Raw genomic sequence first — 21,801 nt, 5'->3', positions numbered from 1 at the left:
ACAGTAAACAGTATTAGTTGATAGATTTTACTTTGCATGCCACGTCAGAATAAGTAATGAGTTCTAAACAATGGTAAACAAATTACCAAAAGTGACTAATTACACATTTACCCCTCCTTCTTCTATTGATATTGGTTTGTTGTTGTACTAATGAAATCTTTTTTTTATTGAGAAGTCACTTTTCCACAAATGTATACCATCTGTCTTTGTCTATGAAATTGTTAAAGGTCTCAGTTGTCTTGGGCGTCTGTATTAAACTGCAATGTGTTGGACAAATACAAGTCTGTGAAACATAAACCATTCCGCCTTTAGAGGATAGCACCTTTTACAAGAATCCAATGACAATCCCACCCTTATGTACTGTATGTGTTTTTGGAGTTGTGTCTTTACAATAAAGATTTACTACCAGATTTGCAATCCTGCATGTAATCAGTGAAGAAGGAAACAAGTATTGAGCTATGATACAAATCGCAACAGGCTTTTTTCTTAGGGAAATGGATCAGAGTTTGAAATTTCACATAATTCATCAGCTTCCATTTGGACATAAACAGATTTTCATTTCAAGAGAAAGTGAAACCAGAAGAAAACTTTAAAAAGCATAACTGCAGAATCACACAGGAAAATATTACACGTACGTGTGTAGAACCACTTCTATAAAGCTCTTTTAATGGTATATTGTAGTAAATTGTGTGCCTTCTCTGCTTCTTTTTCAAATTTTTACATTATATTACAAAATGTTTAATCTAAAAGAACATTAAAAGCATACAAATCATTTACATTTGGGGGGGGGGACATTTGTTATGTAGAAAGAACCTTCATGAATTTTTGAGGAAGGGCACTAGAATTATTTGCTTATAATATATGGATTGCGTTCAAGAATAATTTAAATTTAAATTTTACTGCAACACCAAATATGTCATGATTTCATTCCTTGAGCTTCATTGCTCTGATTGGAAGCACACTGTATATTGGTGAAATGTCTCATCTAAAACCTAGTGACGATAAATATCACAATACCTCTCCTTTAGAGCGTGTTAGAGAATGATTGAAATATTCAATGTCTTCAATCATACAATTCTACTCCTATGCTATTAGTTTGCTAAAAAGCTTTGGTCTCATAATCAGATTACCTCATGTTTGATGCTTATAATATGGTCTCATAAATACAGTAATAGCACTTCATGTTTGATTATTATATTGGCCTAAGATCAAGATTTTTTACAAATCTGGCTTTGTGCTCATCTTGTGTAAAATACATACTGTATGGTATGCCATTTTATTATGCAATGATCCTTTTAGTACGTAGGTGTTCCATTCAGTCAGAAATGCTTTGATGATATTACATGGTGGTGTAACAAATTCTTGAATAGGACAACATTGACAAATCAAAGTGCCTCTTAGCAGAAGAGGTTACTGACGCAGAAAACCATTTCAAATACTGCAAAATAAACTGAAAGGTAACTGTGCAGGTTGTAACAGATATGTCTTGGGGGCCCACCAGCATCTCATTAAAACTGTATAAAATGCACATGACATGAATTACATAGACAAACTACATTTGTATATTTATAAACTACTGTATGTGTATAAACTGTGTATAAATTGAAGTAAAAAGTTATAACTGTAAAGTCATCATGCTCATGAAGAAGTTTGCAAGTTCTGATTATCTGAATAGTCTGAATAGTCATTTTCATTTTTTATTTGACCTTACATTAACATTTCGTACCTCATACTACACTAATCTGTAACATCGCTTTAGACGTTGATGTTAATGTTAATGTTAATGTTGACTTCTTTAAGTACTGTAGGTGGCTTAGCGTGCATGGTACAGTAGTTAACATTGCTGCCTCATAGCTCTAGGGGGCAGGGTGTGATTCTGACCTGAGAAGGTTTCTGATGCTTGGATTTTTGCATGTTCTTCCTGTGTTCTTGTATCTGGGCCTTGCACACTACTGTATGTTTCTGCTCTGGGTTATTATGACCTTACCAGGAATGAACGGCTTTCTGATGGTGGATGGAATTCCTCTATTTTATCCTTAATGCTATATAAGGGGAAAAAATAAATCAATGCTCTCTCTGGTTAAATAGATAAATAAGACTTTTAAGGATAATAATTATTATTTTAGGGGTCTTGTTTGCCATTAGCCTAAACTGGTAAAGGGAGATTATTTCTACAACATTTCACATATCTTGTAGCCTAATGGTACTTTAAAAAAGAGTTACACAATATTCATGTGTAACTATGTCTGGTAAGTGCCGAATGACATCAATTAATAACTCAAATACATATTCTTCAGGGGAGGCTTTTAAGCCTGCTATATCAACTGCACTAATTATTTGTGCCTTCAGGAATTGGCTAGGAGCTATGGTAATTCATAGGTAGCTTTGATACTCTAAATGGCTAAAACAGCCATTGTTCATGGTTAGTCTTAAACCTTTATGTACAGTATTAGTTGCTGTGATAGCTATATACTGTATGTATTGCTGTACAGTAGTTATATGATTAATAATCCATCCATTTTATTATTTCTTTATCCAATACAGGGTCATAGGGGAGTCAGAGCCTAATGTGTACTAATATGGGTTATTTCCTGAAACAAATAAAGAAGGAGTGTTGTTACTGAGAACTGGTCTGGTAGAGGGTGAAATAAAATAGATTTGCATTAGCCAAGCTTTCACCTGTTATGTTCAGCCCCTGCACAATGTACAGTATAAAGTGACAGCTTTATATGTGCATTGCTGAATACACAGAGGCATATTTTACTCCTTGTTTTATTCAAGCAAACATGAAATAGCTTTCCCCGGAAGTCAACTATGATTAATTAAAAATGGCATCTCTTAATATTTTAATGATGACTTTTACCAGAACTATTTTATTTTTACAAAACAAAGAATCTCAACACAAAACTACAGTGCTTTTCCCCAGTCCCAGATTGCAAAAGCAGCATAATTTTGAAATTGATCATAAATTATAGCAGGCATTAGAGTGTTTAAATTGGCCTTTGTTTACCATGTTCAGTTCATTAGTTCATAGACTATTGGATTACTGTTAAAGCCAAGAAAAATTACCATCAGGAAATGAAAAGAAAAAAGAAAATATTTAATTTTACTCCAAAAACAAGCATTGTGCTTAGAAATGTTCTGTCGGAAGAGTTGTGAAAGCCTTAAATTGTAAACTAAAAAAAGCCAAGATTAAACTTACAAATCACTAATAATTAGAACACAGACCGGCAACCAAGACTAACAATGCCTACTAGCAATATTGCTGTATTTGCTGATAACTACAGCTTTTGTTTGTAAATCTCTGCAAAGGAAACACAGAAGACTTATAAAAACCCCAAAAGAATAGCTTCTGTACTAAATTTCCTCTTAGATAATGATTTAGTGTTACTTCAATCTGCATTCTTCAATGCACAAGTGACTTGTAACCCCTAAATACTGTACATAACCAAATTGACTTGCCAATAATAGTTTCAATTCAACGTATTATGGTTCTGCTTTAACATAATATTAAGTACTGCAATGCCTAAAGGATTCAATTCCTTTCTGTGTACAAACATCATGTTAAAATCTTAGCCAATCAGAACTACCTAAACACAATTCTTTCCTACAATGAAGCACTTACACATACTGTAAAGTAATGATAAAAAATAAAACTCTGGCCTAGATTATCTTAAGGAGGCTACAGAAAGCTTGGATGAGTAGTGAAATAGAAGGTTAAACTCTATACTTTGCTTAAACCTAATGTCTCTGTGTAACTTTTTTTAGATCCTTAGGTCAATTAGTGTGTCACTACCAAACAGACTTTATAGGCCAAATAATCACTTCCTCTCATTTGTAACCTTTTTATGTCAGCTTCTGTCTTAGGCCATTCTGGTCAGGGACCCAGTAAGTTTCTTAATGTAGTATATCAATTTCTTTTTTTCAAGAAAAAGAAAACATTTCTCTCTTAAAAAAAAGATTAAGGTATTATTCAAAAGCCATTTACATGACATGCAGGTATGGCATTTCAAAATTTCATTAGCATAACTTATAGTTGAGGCCATCAGGGATCAAATATGTAGGGGAAAATCAATAAGAAAGGTCATTTTTGTCATTGAAAGTGCAGTGTGTACTACTTTTGTGTTAAATAAGGTGTGAATAATCTTTAGGGAAATATATATTTTTTAATCATTCTTTAACTTTCCTTAATTATTACATTACTTTAGCTGACGTTACCTTAACAGAAATCTTTCCTTCATCCTTTGGTAAATGTGCAGCCAGGAACCAGTCTCCAGGAAGAGGACTGGTGACATTGAAGACACCAGTGGTCCTGTTGGGTAGAGTCCAAGTCAGGGTAACAGCAAACGACCCAGGAATGATGGTGTCTCGAGGAAACCGGGTGCGAAGGGGGTTGATAACAGGAGGTGCTCCGGATCTGAAATACCTGCAGCCCAGAAAGTGACAGACCGTAAGCTTGCGCATCAACTATGAACACGATAGAAAGCTAAAATGAAACAAATAGAAAAACAGTGACTTACGGTATTTTATGAAACAATTTTAAGTAATTTTACAAGTAATTGACTAAAATTCATATCAAAGGGAAACTGCATAGTGTTGAATAACAGTTAATTCAAATGTTATTATTAATATCATTATTAATAATAAAATTTAGACATACAAATGTTTATCATTTCAAAAGTATCTTCTTCAAAATAATGTCAGACTCCTTAAAAGGCATAAAATCTTGATGCTCTGTCAGGAATTATAAATGTAATCTTGTCTCTTGCAGGCCTAGTCTGGGAATCTGAGAAAATAAACGTCTGAGTGCTTTGAAATAAAATAAAGGCTATTCAGAAGATAATAATTAGACTTATTCACCTGTATGCTTAAAGTACATTTTAACAACCATTTTTATCTGTATTTATTGAATAATAAGACAAATGTTTTCTTTGGTGAAAAGATACATTGAACAAATTATAATAATGTTTTATTTACAAGCGATTTTTTAACAGAAAGTAATGTAGTACACACAGGAGTATAGTCTGGGTGACTGTTACTCTTTCATTAGAGGCATATTGTATAAGGTGTGAAATAAGAAAAAATAAAACAGGTGTCTGTTGAAGTTTGTACCTTCTTGATGCTATCCTTGTTGGAAGCAAAAAATAAGTTACATCCTTGGTATCTGCAAGCTGGTTCATCAACTTCCCATATTGTTAGACTTTTCCTGGATAGTCTTAGAAGGATCTGCCACAGTACCAATGTGACTTGCCATAATGCAAACACATGATAGTGCTAACTGACAGCTAACTTTCAGAGGATAGTCTTTTTAATCAGAACACACTGTCTTTAGAAGCACTCCCTGAAGATTGTAGGATTAATGCCAGTTTTAAGGGTGTCTATGAGAAAAAGAAATCTATGCCTGTTTAAGGGTTATATTTTTGCTGTAATCCTCAATTAAATGCATTAATGATTGATTAATGTGGTGGGCTGATGTGCTTTTCTCTGATGAATCAAGGTCCCATTAAACATTTGAATCCCATTTAGTAAAGCACCTCATTCAGTCTGATTGTAGCCCCAAATCCTAGCAAAACTCGAGCTGGAGCTCATTGAAGATCAGCTTCAAAGTTTGAGGAGGTCTGCTGCTTTGTGATGAGGTTTTGATGCAAAAAATGTATTTTTTTAAAGAGATGAATACATCCCTTGTATTAGGTATTTAATCTGTGACATATTTGCTTGAACTCAGATATAATTTGAAATGGATAATTTATGCTTTTGATTGCAAATTAGGTATGGTAACAGTATACGCTGTACTGAGAATACTGTACTGCATTACAATGTCTGAAAACATTCATGTCATGTATATGATTTCTCTGGAGCATACATAGAAAGAAAAAAACTAATTCTAGGTAGCATTTTTGGGGGGGAGAAGCAAAAAGTAATTCCAGATCATAAAACAGCAGGTAATATTACAGTGTTGTTGGAAAATTAATTTTGTTTTCTTACAAGGTAAAAGACACTTAAATTAAAATGAACTTGTAGTGTATTGACATGGTCTTTCAAATTAAGTTTAGACAGAGCTCCTTTGTCCTTATGTTCATAGCCAATACTGAAATGAAAGGCCAGAATGATAAATATTTGTTGTTTGCCTTAATATGTTTTTTGATATTCTTAATAAAACTTGACAACTCTCATTTGTGATTTCAGGAGCACAGATCTGTGGTATATCTTAATATAGAGTACTACAGTATGTAACACACATTGTAAAAGCAGCTACTGCAGTTAGTTAGTACTGAAAAAGCAATTTCAATCAAAGATGCAGTCTTCTGTCTTGCTGCTTCTTATTCCTTATGCCCTCTTTACAGTGCCTTCTTGAACTCTTCTTTTCTTTATTTTATGTATGTCGAGATTGAGCTACAGCATGTCTGAAGACTCTCATGAGAAATCAAGCTTTCTCTCTCACTCCTCACCCTTCTGTTCATGCATAACTGTCAACAGAAAAACCTGAAAGCTAAAAACATTTTTGACAGTTAAAACTGTCAAAAGATAAAACAAATGTAACCTAATAATCTTATAAGCTAATTATGAAGGGGTTCTTCTTAGTTATTAGGTGTTCTACCAGTTCAAATGACTTAATTGGGGATTAAAGGGTCACATATTGTAGATTGAGAAGAGCAAATGGAATTAAGAACAGCGTTTCGGTAAACCCTGGAGAAGACTCGTGGTGGCTTAGGGATAAATTTCCTGTGATTTCTTCCCTCCAGAATACATGGGGCAAAATCATTCCTGCTATATCATTCTCTGTAAAATTGGCACATGTTTGTTATGACCCAATTAACATCTCACCCACACATTAATACTGAATTTATAGGAGTTCCTTTCTTGACCTACATTTCCCACACTCCTCTTTATACCAAGCACTACATAAAAACCACATAATTGAATCAACTGCTGTGAGCAGCCAGAGTGATGTTCATACTCTTAAAGGTCAAATATTATTAAGCTTTGTAGTTTATTTGTTAAAGGCCCGTAGTAGAACTATAAACTATAAATAAACTCAATTTATTTTCATGGATGAATTTCTTAAGATGTGTTATAATGTATGTTTCCTACCAAATCATATAACTTAATTTTAGAACAGCAGAAAAAAGTCTTCAAAAACCACTATGAAAGTGTTTCACACTTACTTTAAGGTTTTGTTTATTTCAAAAGCATAAAGTGTGACATGCTGAAGATTTAAGTGAACGCACCGCTAAGATCACTTAGACCATACAGTACATTTTTTTTCTAACAAAATATAAATATGATTTGTTCTAATACTAAACTGAAGATTAGCTCAGGAAGCTGGATGATTGAAAAAATAAATGTTTACTTCTGTGGGTTACAAAGGGTTGTTTGTTTTTTTTACATAAAATATTAGCTAAATGAAAAGTTAATGTTAGCTAAACGATAGTTCTTCCAAATAAACTGCAGTTAGTTAAAAGCCTTTTAACTACTGTACATGGGTCCACTTTCTTTAATAGTATTGTTGAAGCTCCTTAAAGCAGTTTAGTAAGGCTTTTTTATTCCATTGTCCCATTTTAGTAGACCCGGATTTTAGGAAATCTCCCAGTAGCATCACAAGTATTCAGTTGTGAATTTAAAACAGGAGCTTGTTATACAGATTTTGACTGAAGCAGGGAAGTAGCAAGGAATGTAACGTGTTGGCTTATGCCAGAAAAAGGCTCTGGGAAGAATAATATGATTGTAATGCATGTACTGTAACTCCTTATTCATGTGTGGAATTCAACTAATTCTATCAGTGTCTACTGTACACTCCATTAAGTTGAAAAGAATTCCTAAGAAATGTTGTATACTGTTGTATATTTCACTTACTGATGGTGCAACCAAAGTATAGCAGCCATTATATAATTTGATGGCTTTTTTATCCAAAGTGTCATACAATATACAGGTAATTTCACTCTGTACAATGATGGATCAACATATAGTACATACCGTACATACAGTACCATACTGTACTGTATATATCAACATACCTTAATTACAAGTAATTGTAATTAAGTTACATACTGCATGAAGGCTGAGTGATCTAATCAAGGTAGATATAATACTGTAAATACGTTTGTGCTGTACAGTATATCACAACATATTAGAAATATAGTACAGAAAAACATTCAGAATCAGAATTACAGATTAGTTATAGAGCAAATAGAATTATACATTAGTTACAGAGCAAACAAAGAACAAGACAATAGATTAAATTTACTGTACAATCACGAATCTTAAGCAAAATGTAAAGTCACAAAATTATATGTTTACAGTCCAGTAGATGGAAGTTAGTTCAGTGTTGGTTTCAAGGAAGATGAATTCTGAAAATGGATATATACAAAATAAAGTATGTGACTATTTTAATTGGGATGCTACAGTGGTACAGAAACGTAAAATATTTTTAATATTGATATGTACATTTGAGAAGGATGCTTACATTACACCAAAAATGTAAGCTACTTGTATCTTTGCATCCATAACAAAAATACATTAATGTGGAGTTTACTAAATTAGGGCCCGTGCTGTTGTCTTGGCTGAAAACTACAAAAGAAAGCATCCAGAGTGAGGGGCAGATAATTACATGTCTCATGAAAGAATTATCTAGACAATAAAATCTTCTGAACCACCCATTGTACTTTTCCTACCGATCCCCTCCTTATCTTTTCAAAAGAAGCATAGTTAACTCAGTGTTAACATGACAAATAAATGTTGTAGATCACACTGTACAGATTACACAGGATGCTGTGCAGAGAATTTATAATTAATCTAGCTCTTATATTTTGCAATAGGCAGAGATATAGAAGGATTTGTTAAACAGAAGCAGCAGGATGACTGAATCGATGGATAACAGCCATGGCTGGCTGCTTCAAGATCAATAGCTCTTTCTTGGATTCAAAATGACAGCTCCCATTAAACACAACATAGCTGAAGACTTTAACAGTTTTATCAGTTTTAAGGTTTCACTGGGATTCGAAAGCACCTGTATTGGAGACTAGATTTCTGTAAATCAACAAGACAACATGTTCATGGGGAACTGGAGAAATCCCAGGGTGATGCTCAATATCTTTTGAATTTCTGGAGTCTGAGTGGGATTGCAAGAGCAGGATACAAAAAAAAAAACAACTCCCAAAACTGTTATTTGTAAACAGCAAATGATCTTTCCTTAGTTTTAAACACATTTCTGGTAACCATGAAGAACGAAATAATAAGAACACTGTGCCTTTTGTAAAATGAAGAAAAAATATATTAATTTCACAATACTGGGACAAATGTTTACAGAAGCAAGCTGCGTGTAAAGACTTTATATACTGTATACTGTATATATAGCAGATACATTCACGTGGTCTCAGATATGGACCAACAGGAAGACAGTTTAAAGCATTATCCACCCATTACTTTACTTACCAGTTTTTACAAATAACAGGTTGCTATTACCTTTTGATAATATGTAAGAATGTACTATTTGAGTTCCCTTACTTTATACAGTATGTGTGTCTTTACTTTGTGATAGTAGTCCTAGGTCTGAAAGTTCATGTCATATGTTTAGATTTCAGTGAAGTCATTTGGTTCATGGCACACTCATTCATTTCTAACACTACAAGAGAAATCATTGATCTCTTTTTGGTTAGAGACAAGCAGCTGGAGTGAGGGGATCTGTTAAAGCGAGGATGTCACTGAAATCAAGAAGAGCCATGGTAAAGCACAACAAAGCAGGAACATCTGCTGATTATCCATCGACAACTGAAGGCTGGGTATGGTGATGCAGCCAAATTTACTAAATAAATCAGATCTCATCTACTGAATGGCATTTCTGTGTGAATATGTTTTTGACCTTTCACAAAGCTTTTGGGCATGTCAAAGCACTCTTTAAGATGGGTGCCAACCTTCTTGTCTGCCTGATCACAAATGGATTAATCATTAAATGAGAAAAGAAAAAGATTTAATGCAGCAGATTCGTCCACTCAAAACACTCAGCCATTGGCAGACAACCATTTTATGTGTTTTTGGAAATCAACTTTAAGCAGTTGAATTACCTACAGTACATTGTAGTTCATATTTGGCCTCAAAATATCATTTTGAACTCCAAAACATGAGGTTGTCACAAAAGACTGTTGGCATGTATGTACCAAGATCTAACAAAATGGAATTAATTGAAATAGTTTTTTCCTGCTGCATCTATTTACAGGTTAAAATAGGCCAAGGGCATTAAAGCCAAGTTAAAGCCAATACGGTGATATGGAGGTTGCTTGACTACAGATTTTTCCATTCCTTGCAATACATTTACATAAACATAGTGTGAAGCCTCCACTAAGGGATGCAGAATTGTACATGTGACCTTACCAAATCAAATAGATGGGTGAATGCCTTCAAAACAATATCCTGGGACTTCATTTGCATCATAGTACTTTAAAAGGAAATGAAGAAACTCATGAAGGCCCAAAGGATTACATTATGCTCAGCAGTAAAACAAGAACACAACTGGAAGAAGAGTGTAATTGGATGGTATGAGGAAGTGTATTTAGGACTGATAACAGGAGGCATTAGTGGTGGGTGGAAGGTATCTGGTACAAGATGTCAAGCTACAGTATGCTGCTGAAGCCAATTCCCTGGGATCTTTTGAAGTAATAGCTGGATAAGACCCTCAGATCAATGAGCTTCAGGCAACTAAATGAACATGATGGGACGAATGACCTGTTTTTGTTAGTAAGCATCTTATGCAGATTCCTGGTTTTCTCAGTGGTATTCACTTTAACTGAGGATCAGGTAAGCCAGACAGGCAGGTTTATTTGGTCATTTGACAGGAATATTTACTTTGAACAGTTGTATAACTGATATACAGTATTGAAAGGTAAACAAGGTTCAATATAAGCACAACAATCTGTGAGGAAATTGTTCTTGTTTGTACACTAAAGGAGAAAAAATTACCTTGCATCCATTGCTTATCATCCTCAGAGATTATTGTTGTGCTGAAGATTCTTTTCTGTGAGAAAGCGCTCTACAGCGTACCTTATGATCATTAGAGAATTTAATTTGTAGAAAAATATTTATCTGTGCCTGAGGAATAGGGTCATGTTTTTGTTTCCTGATGTATCCTCGTAAAAGCTATAAGGAATTACAGTAAAAAAAAGTAAATTAGAGTAAATTAGTAAAGTATAATTTGTTTTATTGTCAACTCCCTTAGGACACACATCTCAAACTCAGTTCCTGGATAGCCCAGTGTCTTCTGGCTTCTGCTATCTTCTGTAAGCTCTTAATTGCATATTTGGTGTGATCAATTAATGGTGCAGTCATAATTGTATTAACTGATTTTATAGGTACCTATACATAATAGTATAAGGAAGTTAAAAAGAAAGGGGACCACTGTGCCCATGTAGCTTGTTTGATTGCTAATCAAGCCAATTATCATATGCACCCATTGTTTGAAAACCAACAATACATCACATGTATTCAATGACATGACTTAGTAACTTAGTAAGTCCTACTGAATAAATGTACTGTGTATCACAATAAAAATGAATTCTTTAACTTAAACCTCAGGTTGCAGCAACAATCAGACTACATACACTGAAAAGGATAAGTACCTATAAGAACTGAATTTGAACGCCCTTACTTAATTTGTTCAAACAGCCATGTAGAGTGTATATTTTACTTTAAACCAATTCTGCTGTGATTAAAGTGTAACAATCTTCTTATATTTACTGTAGGTTGCTGTAGCAGCAAATGATTTTCAAAATTTTGATTTTTAAAATTGAATTTGATTTTTTTTAATTATAAACCAAAAGGAATTCATTGGTAACATATCTCAGTAAATCCCAGTTAAAAAATAAAAAAAAACATTATCAAATCAGCTTACATGGACTCTTCCCATTCTTGACTATTGTTATATTTTTATAATCAGCAGTGAAATATGAACCAGAGCTAACAAGTGAACCTACATGGAAGTACATTTAAAACACAGAACAGGAGGCACTTCATTACACAAAAGGTAGTAGGTAAATGGAACAAGCTACTGTAAGTTGTTGAAGTCAGTAGTTTGGCTCCTTTCAAAGAATGAATGTATGAGATCCCCAAATCTGTTAGCTACTCATTACAAAATGGACTAGATGGGTCAAATGGCTTTCTCTCATTTGTGACTGTTCTCACTTTCGTATTCTTTGTGCAGACAATCGTTTATTTGTGTTCACTCTTGAAACACATTATTAAAAAGCTCAAAAAATAGTTCATGATATTCAATACTCCATTATAATTCTAAAGTACTTTAAAGTGATAACTCTTGATTATTAATAGTGTGTTGATGGTTATCATGACAATAAAGTAAAAAACTGTGGAGTAGTTCTCTAAGATACTGATGAATGGCGTTGATGACCCTCCAATGCCTTCTCACAGATTTCTGTGCTATACATTACAGTTATTCAAGGAAATGTTTCACAGGTGATGTAAAAATAATATACACTATGTCAGAGGGAATCAGTAGCCATGGTTACTCCCACCAGCACAAAGTTCCTCTTAGTTTCCATTTGTCTCCTTGTGTTCACTGTTTTGTCAATTTGTGCTCAAGGCATTTTGTTTAAAGCTGTTTCGTAGCTTTCTGCATGTATAAAATAAATGATTTCCAAGCTTTGAAAATATACTGTACATGCGCATGCTAAAAAAAAGCAGTGTTTTGAAGGTATTGCCATGCGAAAGACTCATAATTCTATTGGAACATGAGATTGAAGGTATTTATTTCACATGAAAACTAAGAACCAGAGCTGCCAACAAAGTCTGAAAAATACTTTGCCTGTGACAGAACAATATGTTCATTATTTAAATGTACAGGGACTGAATGACTTAAATCTGCCAAAGTGTGTAAGGATATTCTCAAGAATGATGTCAGTTGTCTCTTCATTTTTGTATTACCTGTCAGCATAGCATTAAAATAATGATTGTCACTTGACTTTTGGAATTTGAACAAGTACAGATTCATCTTTTCTGGCTCCACCAGACTACAGCCATATAGTATATTGTGATGAGCTTATTACACATTTTTACAGCCTAAAACGTGAAATGACACTATTGTCATAACGCATTTGAACATATCACTTCAAGACTGATGTTCAACCTAACAGCCTTGTAGTAAGAATGTGCTACACAGTTATGTATAAATACAGCATAAATAAGTTGGGTTTTATTGCATGTGACTTAAGGTTAGCTTCTAATGAAACTCCCCCCCGCTCTTTCTATTCCCTTCTGTCACTCTGAGCACACTGAAAAGGTCACACTCACACAGTGACGTTGCGGTCAGGACAACTGTCTCCAAATGTGCCTCCTTGCTCTTTGAACGTGATGAGGTTCCAGACAGCCACCACAGTGTCATCAGGCACATTAAAATGGAATAACTCTACGCTGGCAAATGACCGGAAAGCATTCAGTTTCCGAGGCGTCCGGGTGAAATAATCAGTCACGAAAAGGCAATCTAGGGAATGGAACAAGGAGAAAATTAGTTAGATGAAAGATGACTTTTATTCCTGCTGTGAAGGGATGGACAAATTAGTCCTAATGCTGTTTCAGTGACCTTCTCCCTAGAACCTTTGCTACCGATGATTTAATCACAGTTGATTTGGGTCAGACTTCTTTGGCTCAGATTCATATCCTGCCTATATCCAGGATTAATGCTTTTTCATTTTTCACCACAAGGCAGGGAAGAGGCACAAAACGACATTTTCAATCTGCTTTAATGAACCAAACAATCAAGAGCCACAATCATCAGTATGCTGAATAGTCCTTTCTCTTTGTGTGGTTTGAGGGGGGACATCTACTGTGTTCATCCCAGCTGTTCAAATTAAACTAAAGGATACATCCACAACACATTTACATTGCTGGTGGTTTCAAATAATGCTCCATGAAATCACTTGTCACATCATTTATGCATAAATCCTCAAATGTTTCAGATTGTTGTGTTTTTTACAGTGAGAGATTTTAGTATGGTTCTTATTCACTACAATTCTTTTAGTCCTGAATACTAAATACCAAAAACTAGAATTGATCTTGGCTCTATGTATAATATTAAATAAGACAGAAACACTTACAGTATAAGGGTTGACAATTAAAATACTGTATTTATGTCAGCAGGTAACAACCCTGGTCATGATGGACTGTTGTGTCTTCTGTTTTTTTTTTTCTGCACCCAAGTTCCTTATAACAGGATAATTGATTTCAGTTTCCTATTTGGGCCACATTTTTAACCTTGAATGGAGTTTGTAATTGGTATGAATCCTATACCATTTTGAGCTTCAGTAATTCCCTCATTCAATATGCTGGTTTTAGTAGTATTATAGAAGCTTGATAGACTTTACAATAGGTTATGTCAGTATATTTTAGCATGTAATTACAATTGAGGCAATATCTAGTCATTTAATACTGGGTATATACTGTATATATTAATAAAAACAGCTAACATATTAATGAAATCCAAATAAGAAATGGAATAAACAGAATAAACTAGAGATTTATATCAAAGTGTAATAACATTCTCAAAAAATAATATCATGGAAATAAGTTTTGTTAAAATATTCATCACATCAATAATTCTGATTGTTACTACATTTGCACATAAGAGAATTGTTATCTGATAACTTTCCAATTTACTATATTTTATAGTTTTGCTGTGGTTTTCTAAGGTTTCAATATTCACTGTGCTCTATTACACTGGACCATAGGAATAATATATACAGTATATATTACTGTATATGCACTATACAATGGATGTCGTATAATCACTCCATGGTACCGTTTATCGTGGTATTCTCAATGTCCAGTTTAGTTAAGCACCTTGACGGCTTGTGGAAACCCTAGGAACCCATTGAAAACCCAGTATATTTTAATAAGATGGTTATTTCTTCCTTTTGATTCACTAAAGTCCTTCAGCTTTAGTATTGTTGCATGTAGGGTGAATATTATGCTGAAAGAATACAAAAATATCTTCTGGGAGGCACTGCCATACATTAAAAGACATTCTACTCTTATAAATATGTCTGTTTTAACTTTAATCTCCCTTGTGTACACTAGCAGACCAACCCCACACATTCTTATTATGCCTTTTATGTTTTACTGTAGGCATTACACAATATTCTATCAATAGTTTCTCATTGCAAGTACTATTTCCTCTTGGTTTTGAAAAGACAAAATTGAAAAAAAATGCTTCACAAAACTTTCTGTTTCACTCCTTTTTACTCTTCTGACAACTCTGTATGAAATAATGCTCTTCAAAGCATTTTTGATGGTTTCTGCCTGTGAAGAAAGTCTTTTAGCTGTGAGTCTCTGCATCAAGACCACTTCACACTTCCTTTCGATGTGGTGACATTTGATGTGAAACTGAATTCAGCATCAAGTTGAGTGCTGGTTAGGAAACAATTAGCCTTAGATTTTCCAGCAATCAGTAAGTTTTATTTTGTTGCTGTTTTCTTCTGTCTGCCTTAGGCCCTTTCATTTGTACAGCTACCAGTTATTTACTGTGTCTGCTCTGTCTGATGTGAAACATAGTTTTTTTCAATTTCCCTCAGTAAATATAGATGCACATTCTTTATATTTATTCTCTGTCCTTAAACCCAAGAAAATCCATGCTATACACTCCACTATAGTCTTTTAATCTATTTTTTTAAACAACTGGACACTCAGCTTTTACTGTAGATCATATCCACATGTCTCTGACCTTGTTTGAAACAGATACAGTACGTTTTGCATACAAGTCAGTTGTATATCTTAGATCTGGTGATGCAATATGCAGTTGTGCTCAGAATGTTATAACCATTATGATTAAATGATGATTGAAAAAAGCAGTTTAATGTAGTCTGAATGTACTGTATGTTCTTGTTTATTGGATATTTTGTTAAACTATTAACATAGCAGTGGTTGCAGCAGCCTCTGTTGCCAACACCTCTCCTTCTCCTTGCTGTTCAAACCCATACTTTTAAAATTCACTCCAGGTTTTTAACCTTTTCAGTCTAACAAATATCCTTCCCTTGAGAGCAGCACAAAAGGTTTAGCAGTGGCTCATGACTGATAGATTATAATTGTCCAGGATAACATCTGTAGCTCCTTTATAAACTAGGCTTCTAAGGGATGCTTTTTAATCAATTTCTACTATTTACAATCTTTTCAAGGTACAAACAATAAATTACTGTATATATATAGTAAATTATTTTTTTTATTTTTTTTCATTTACACGGACTACACAAAACAAAGCCCACTTCTTTCAGAATTTCTCCTGTGCTACCTAATGCAAGCAAAGTCTTAAGTCTAAGTGGCTCCTCAAATTCTAAATAATACACCTTTCTCATGCGTCAGACAATGGGTGCTGACAAGTCTCATTTCAATCAAAATCAAGTGCAATTTGAAAGCGCTCATGCTAATCACTAGCCTTAACACTGTGTGGCAGGAGTCTAAAACATCCAGCACAGCAAAGAACGTAGACATCATCTACATTTCACCTCCAGGATTTTACTCTGCATTGTGCTGTTTCAGCTGTCCCTAGTAATAATTTCTAGAAAAAAATTAATGGTTGTGGAACGTTTCGACTAAATTGAACTTCTCTCAAAGGTACAAGGCATTTGGATTTAGACACACAGATAGATCATGTCTAAACTACTTGGTTGAATGGACAACAAATATTCTACTGCTGTCTGTAACATCTGATAAAAACATGAATGGATTTGCAAGTTCAGCAAAAGACAACAGAAAGTCCTCTGACATTTGCTGTTGTTTTAACTCAAAATTACAGGAATATCACATAGGGTGTATGTTTAAGGAACATAAATTCCTTATTACAAACATAATACAACACCTGTAATAAGGAAAACACCTTATTACAAACATAATACAACTTTGGACACTTGGTAGCAGAAACAGACAAATGTCAATTCCCTGTTTCCAGTGGAAACATATAGAAAAGGACATACTGTAAGAATGATAAAAAATTAGCTTAATTAGTTAGTAACAGACAATTTCTGGATGAGCTCTCAGAACATTTCATTGGAAGATGACAATTTGTGTCAATTCAAGCAGCAATTGTGATGATATTAAAAGATTTTGAATAACTAAAATACCATTGTTTGAAAACAACTCATTTGATTAAGGACAAAAGTAAATATCATGTTTTCCTGAATCTGATGCCTCACAATGTGTTGTTTTGAGGTCATGCTATTGGTTGAGGCCTGCATATTCATTTCTTCAGTCTCATGCATTAGAAATTTGAATGATTTTTAGTACAATGCTGGATTTTAGAGAATTCCAGCTATCCCGTGTAAGTGTTTCTCTATATAATAATGTTCAGATTATTAAACCACATTACAATGACTTGTATACAAATAAAAACACACATTTCCAGCATGACATACTGTACATACTGTACTGTAACATACATTTATAAAGAAATTAACATAAAGTAAAAGAGAAAACAATAGTACAACTAAAAATGATAAGAAAACCAAAGTTCTTTGTAGGTCCTAAGGAGTCCTGTCCTCAAAGTCAAATAAGCACATTAAAATTAAAATTGTATTTGACTGAAGGTCATATTCCATCTGCTGCATCTCTTCTACAGTACTTCAATATTTAATGGGTTGTTTCACTAAACATGCCACCCAGCATTCTTTTCTAAAATGGTCCATATTCAACTTACACCAGTGGGCTCTTATGTGTTCCGCAGGAGGTTAGAAAGAATGGAAAAGAGGTGCATAACATTAATATTATTTTACTTCCCTGTTTGTATTCTTTGAACGTATATTTCCATTCCAGGAAATTCAAGATTTCATATGAAACCTTTTCACACTTCGGAACTTATAGGGTTTTTTACATCATCAATGGAGAGCTGAAGGCAGCTTGCAAGATTCCTCCACGTACTGTTAGGATGGCTACTTATTTTCACAGAGTGCAAACAGTCTAGCTCAGACGCCAGGCAAAGAACTGATCAGCTCAACCTGTGTCTCCAGTCCTCCATTTTCGAAATCACTTGTGGTGAGGTGTGAAGATAACAACAAAATTGAGCATTAAATTGAGAAATTAACAAAATTAAGCATTTTGAGAAGCCACCCTTAAGGCCACTTTATAAATAACGTTTATTATTATTATTATTATTATTATTAAAATTAAGAAAGCTATTTCCCACATTTGAACTAGCAGTACATTTGCTTACTGAGCCTAACCATGGACTACTCTGAACCCATCCATCCCCAACGGCATTCAAAGAATCTTACTCTTACTCTTTGCTACCCCACAATGAGATCATTTCTATCAAGTACTTGTAGAATTCTTTTAATGCAACCTTCAAATTATATGACCTGGGTTTAAAATGAGGTTCAAAGTGTCAATTAATGCTGTATGGAAATAGCCCCTGCCACAGGCTATTGTTAACAACTGTATTTCTAACAATGAAGAGCTGGGAAGGTATCCAACAAAAGATTTCGGATTCTCACTGAAGAATACAGCCTTAATGCCTTCAATAACTTTTTTAAAATTGTGACATGGGCAGTGTACACGTACTTAAAAGTCAGTCATTTACAGTTATTTCATGAAAAAGAGCTTCTTTACAAAGTTCTTTGGAAGAATTACTTGCTGACAAAGACGTAGCAGAAAAATAGACACAAAAAGCACAATTGGTGCTAAGATGATAAAAAATCTCCAAGCTGAAACACTCACAAGTCAACTCTTGTTTTGCAAAGCATAGCATAGGGGAATAAATATACAGTATTTTCTTTGTTTTTACCCTCTCTGCATACTGTAATTCCTATATTTTCAGAACAAATCATGGAGATCTGGTTCAGTCAGTATTTTCGTCTCTCGGATTAAACATTTAGCAAAGTTTAGGCTTGACAGGATAGTTTGTGACATAAGCATTACTGAATTACTACTGGATCACTACACTACAAAAAGGTGATACACACAATTCATTGATTTTAGATGAGCTGACACAGTGTTCCAGATATTTACCAAAATAATTGGGTAGAAGAAGAGAAATAGGATATGCAAGAATGTAAAAATGACAGAAAGAGTACTGAAAAATGTTTTTGAGCCAAAAATATCACTTAAACATTCAGCTTGTAGCAGATCTTTAAATAAAAAATGATATCTTGTGTATGAAGCCAATATTTTTTTTTAAATATAATACCAATTCTACCTCTACCTTTTGCATGAATATAAGTCGTATATAAAAACACAATTTTATGTTTGAACAGTCACAGAACGTTGTTGAGAAAAGTAGTCCAGATCTGTAGTGTATTCAGGGACTCAGAGGTGATTGTTATACAATCATGTATACTACATGTTAGAGTTCCTAATAAAATATTCCAAATAAATAAAAACTAGGACGAGATGTATTGAGAATTTGCAAAGATACTGTAAGGACTCACTGTCTATCACTGAAGAAAGAAGGAACTTCTTACAAACAAATTAGTACTTAATCGCTTTTTCCACACTCTTCAGCTGCCTCATTGCAGGTACATTACAATGTTCCAGTATTATAGTAATGAAGTGAATAATCAAACACTCACTATGAATTACCTATACAATCACATAAAGAGATACATCATCAATGGGATGTACCTATACCTTTAATTGAAGCTCATAAAGAAATTAATTTGTGGTAAAACTTGAAACAGACTCCATTATTATTCAATTTAGAAACACTTAGAATACAGCATATACAGTACAATTATGTATTATAATATTGCAAGATTGTATAATTTTGAAATGGGTTTTTTACTTTATCTATTATAATTTTGGGCATGTACTGTATAGTATTAAACAACAAAAATATGTTTGTGATTGTTACAGTATGTAATTACCTGATTTTGTAATTGATAGGTTTGGTTAAGAGTGATGGATTCACCGACTTTTGCTTCTGTTTTAGCACATTATAGTGGAAATAATTTAACATCAATAATTAATTAGGACTGGAACATTTGTGTAATAAACTGACATATTTTGCTTTTAATTTCTGGGAAAACAAAACAAACCTTGTGACATTTAGACAGGAAGTAATGAATGGTATCTCAACGTCTGCTAATGAAAGAGTACAATTGTCACATAGTAGTTATACATGATGAAAGAGGCACAAAACAGGAAGCTGATGATCCAAAAAAAAAAACAACAATGCTGTCGGCTTCATGTCCCTGAAATACTGCCAAAGTAACAACAAAAAGAAGAAATATTAATAGATTCTATTAATTTTCGCTGGTACAGAGGGGGTGTACAGAGGATACTGAGCTGAGCTCTGTGCATCACTTCACGTTTGTAATCAAAAGATTGCCAGAGGGGACTCTTCCTCTGTTCTTAACCAGGAACAGGTGGCAAACGTCTCATTTGAGCCTGTTTATACAGTACTCTGCCGATGGGGCTTAGATTTGAATAGTGAACCTCAAGGGTCTGGGGAGATTTGATGCCCATGGGGGAATGCTAATTTTTAAAAAGTTTAGATCCATGCATCCACCGGGTCAAAACAAGGATTTTCCACCCTCACTGCAGTTGTTCACAGAAATTATTTGAAAGGTTTCCCTTCATGTTTGATTAGCAAACTTGCCAAAAAATCATCATTAGGGTGACTGTGGAGAGAATTGTAAAATGGCAGATTTACAATACATTACCTTTTAAATTAAGTAATGCACCTTCACCAGTGTACTGTAAGTCGTGTGGGTTAATTACCCAACAGGACAATCATAACAAAAAAGGTTCCAAAAGAATAGGTGAATATAAATACCCATGCTTATGCTTTTTGTTCCATGAAGTTACTAATATGAAGTGACTTCTTGGCTTTTGATAAAAATCACATATAAAACGGAATTCAAGTCAGCACTCCCCAGACAATCAGTTACGTTGATCAGGTGTTTACTTGTTCCGAAAGACAGCAACAACAGTTGATTGATATTATGAGTTTACTGAGCATTGTAATTGCACATCAATATTCGCTTAAGCAAATTAAGCAAAATTCATTAAAGCTTAATTTGCACAATTGTTTTGCATTTGATGGCAAATTTAAATCCTCTCATGTCTCAAAGTTCCTCAGTGAAAATAAAAGGTGAATAGCAGTCATTTGGTCAACCTACAGTAATTATTAGTCACATTACCTGTTGAAATACAAAATCTTAAGAAGGCATCTAGTACTCTATGTTAAGCCTTTCAAAAAATATTAATGCTATAAAATTAAATTAAAATTAAAATCTTTCGACGGGACCTCTTTGAAGCTATATTCCCAAAGACGTTTTAACCATCTTATATACTTAGGCCTTATACTGTAGGCCTGTTAACGTGGTCTTTTCTGTATAAATACATGAGGAAACAGGAGGTAAAAGAGCTGTTATGCTTTTATGATACAAACAGTAGGTCAAGTTAACAGGCTTACAGAAGAACTCTTTTACTTTTCTACTGTTCTATTGGTATTTGTTACCATGCAAACTGCTTGCAATTGGAAAATCTCTTGTTTAAAATTTCTACTGAGACTAGTGCAGACTGGCCCTACAGTAAGCAATAAACATGAATGGAATTGCCATTACAAATGAAGTGTAATGAAAACTTTGGCTACATTTTTTGCTTGATTTGGCTTTAATTAGGCACATAAAGTCTCTGTCACACAAAACCTGAGATCAAATATTGAGTTTAAAATGTGCAGATATCTTTGATTTTATTGAGGCATAAGACCAAAACACAAATAAATCCCAGAATATACAGTAGTTCAAAGTACACTCCAGCTGTGAAGGTCACACCACTTAAGCACCAAAGCACAGCGTCTCAAAGCGTTTTCCACAA

The 21,801-nt window shown here is 34.0% G+C and overlaps 1 protein-coding gene across 1 annotated transcript in view; it reads right to left on the bottom strand.

The window, feature by feature from the left end:
* Positions 1–13,487, bottom strand: part of tmem8b (transmembrane protein 8B) — a gene marked incomplete at its 5' end in the record, with an annotated part of 90,246 nt that extends 76,759 nt beyond the window's left edge. Inside the window, 2 exons of the mRNA XM_088911150.1 lie at positions 4,219–4,426; positions 13,294–13,487. Of these exons, the coding sequence (XP_088767276.1) occupies positions 4,219–4,426; positions 13,294–13,487 (402 nt within the window). The remainder of the gene's footprint in view (positions 1–4,218; positions 4,427–13,293) is intronic.
* Between the last annotated feature and the right edge of the window lie 8,314 nt (positions 13,488–21,801).

This window comes from Atractosteus spatula, chromosome 3, assembly GCF_055471065.1.
Source record: "Atractosteus spatula isolate fAtrSpa1 chromosome 3, fAtrSpa1.hap1, whole genome shotgun sequence".
NCBI classification, from domain to species: domain Eukaryota; kingdom Metazoa; phylum Chordata; class Actinopteri; order Semionotiformes; family Lepisosteidae; genus Atractosteus; species Atractosteus spatula.
The sequence above is the reverse complement of the archived record's forward strand: the minus strand, read 5'-3'. Positions and strand labels throughout refer to the sequence as shown.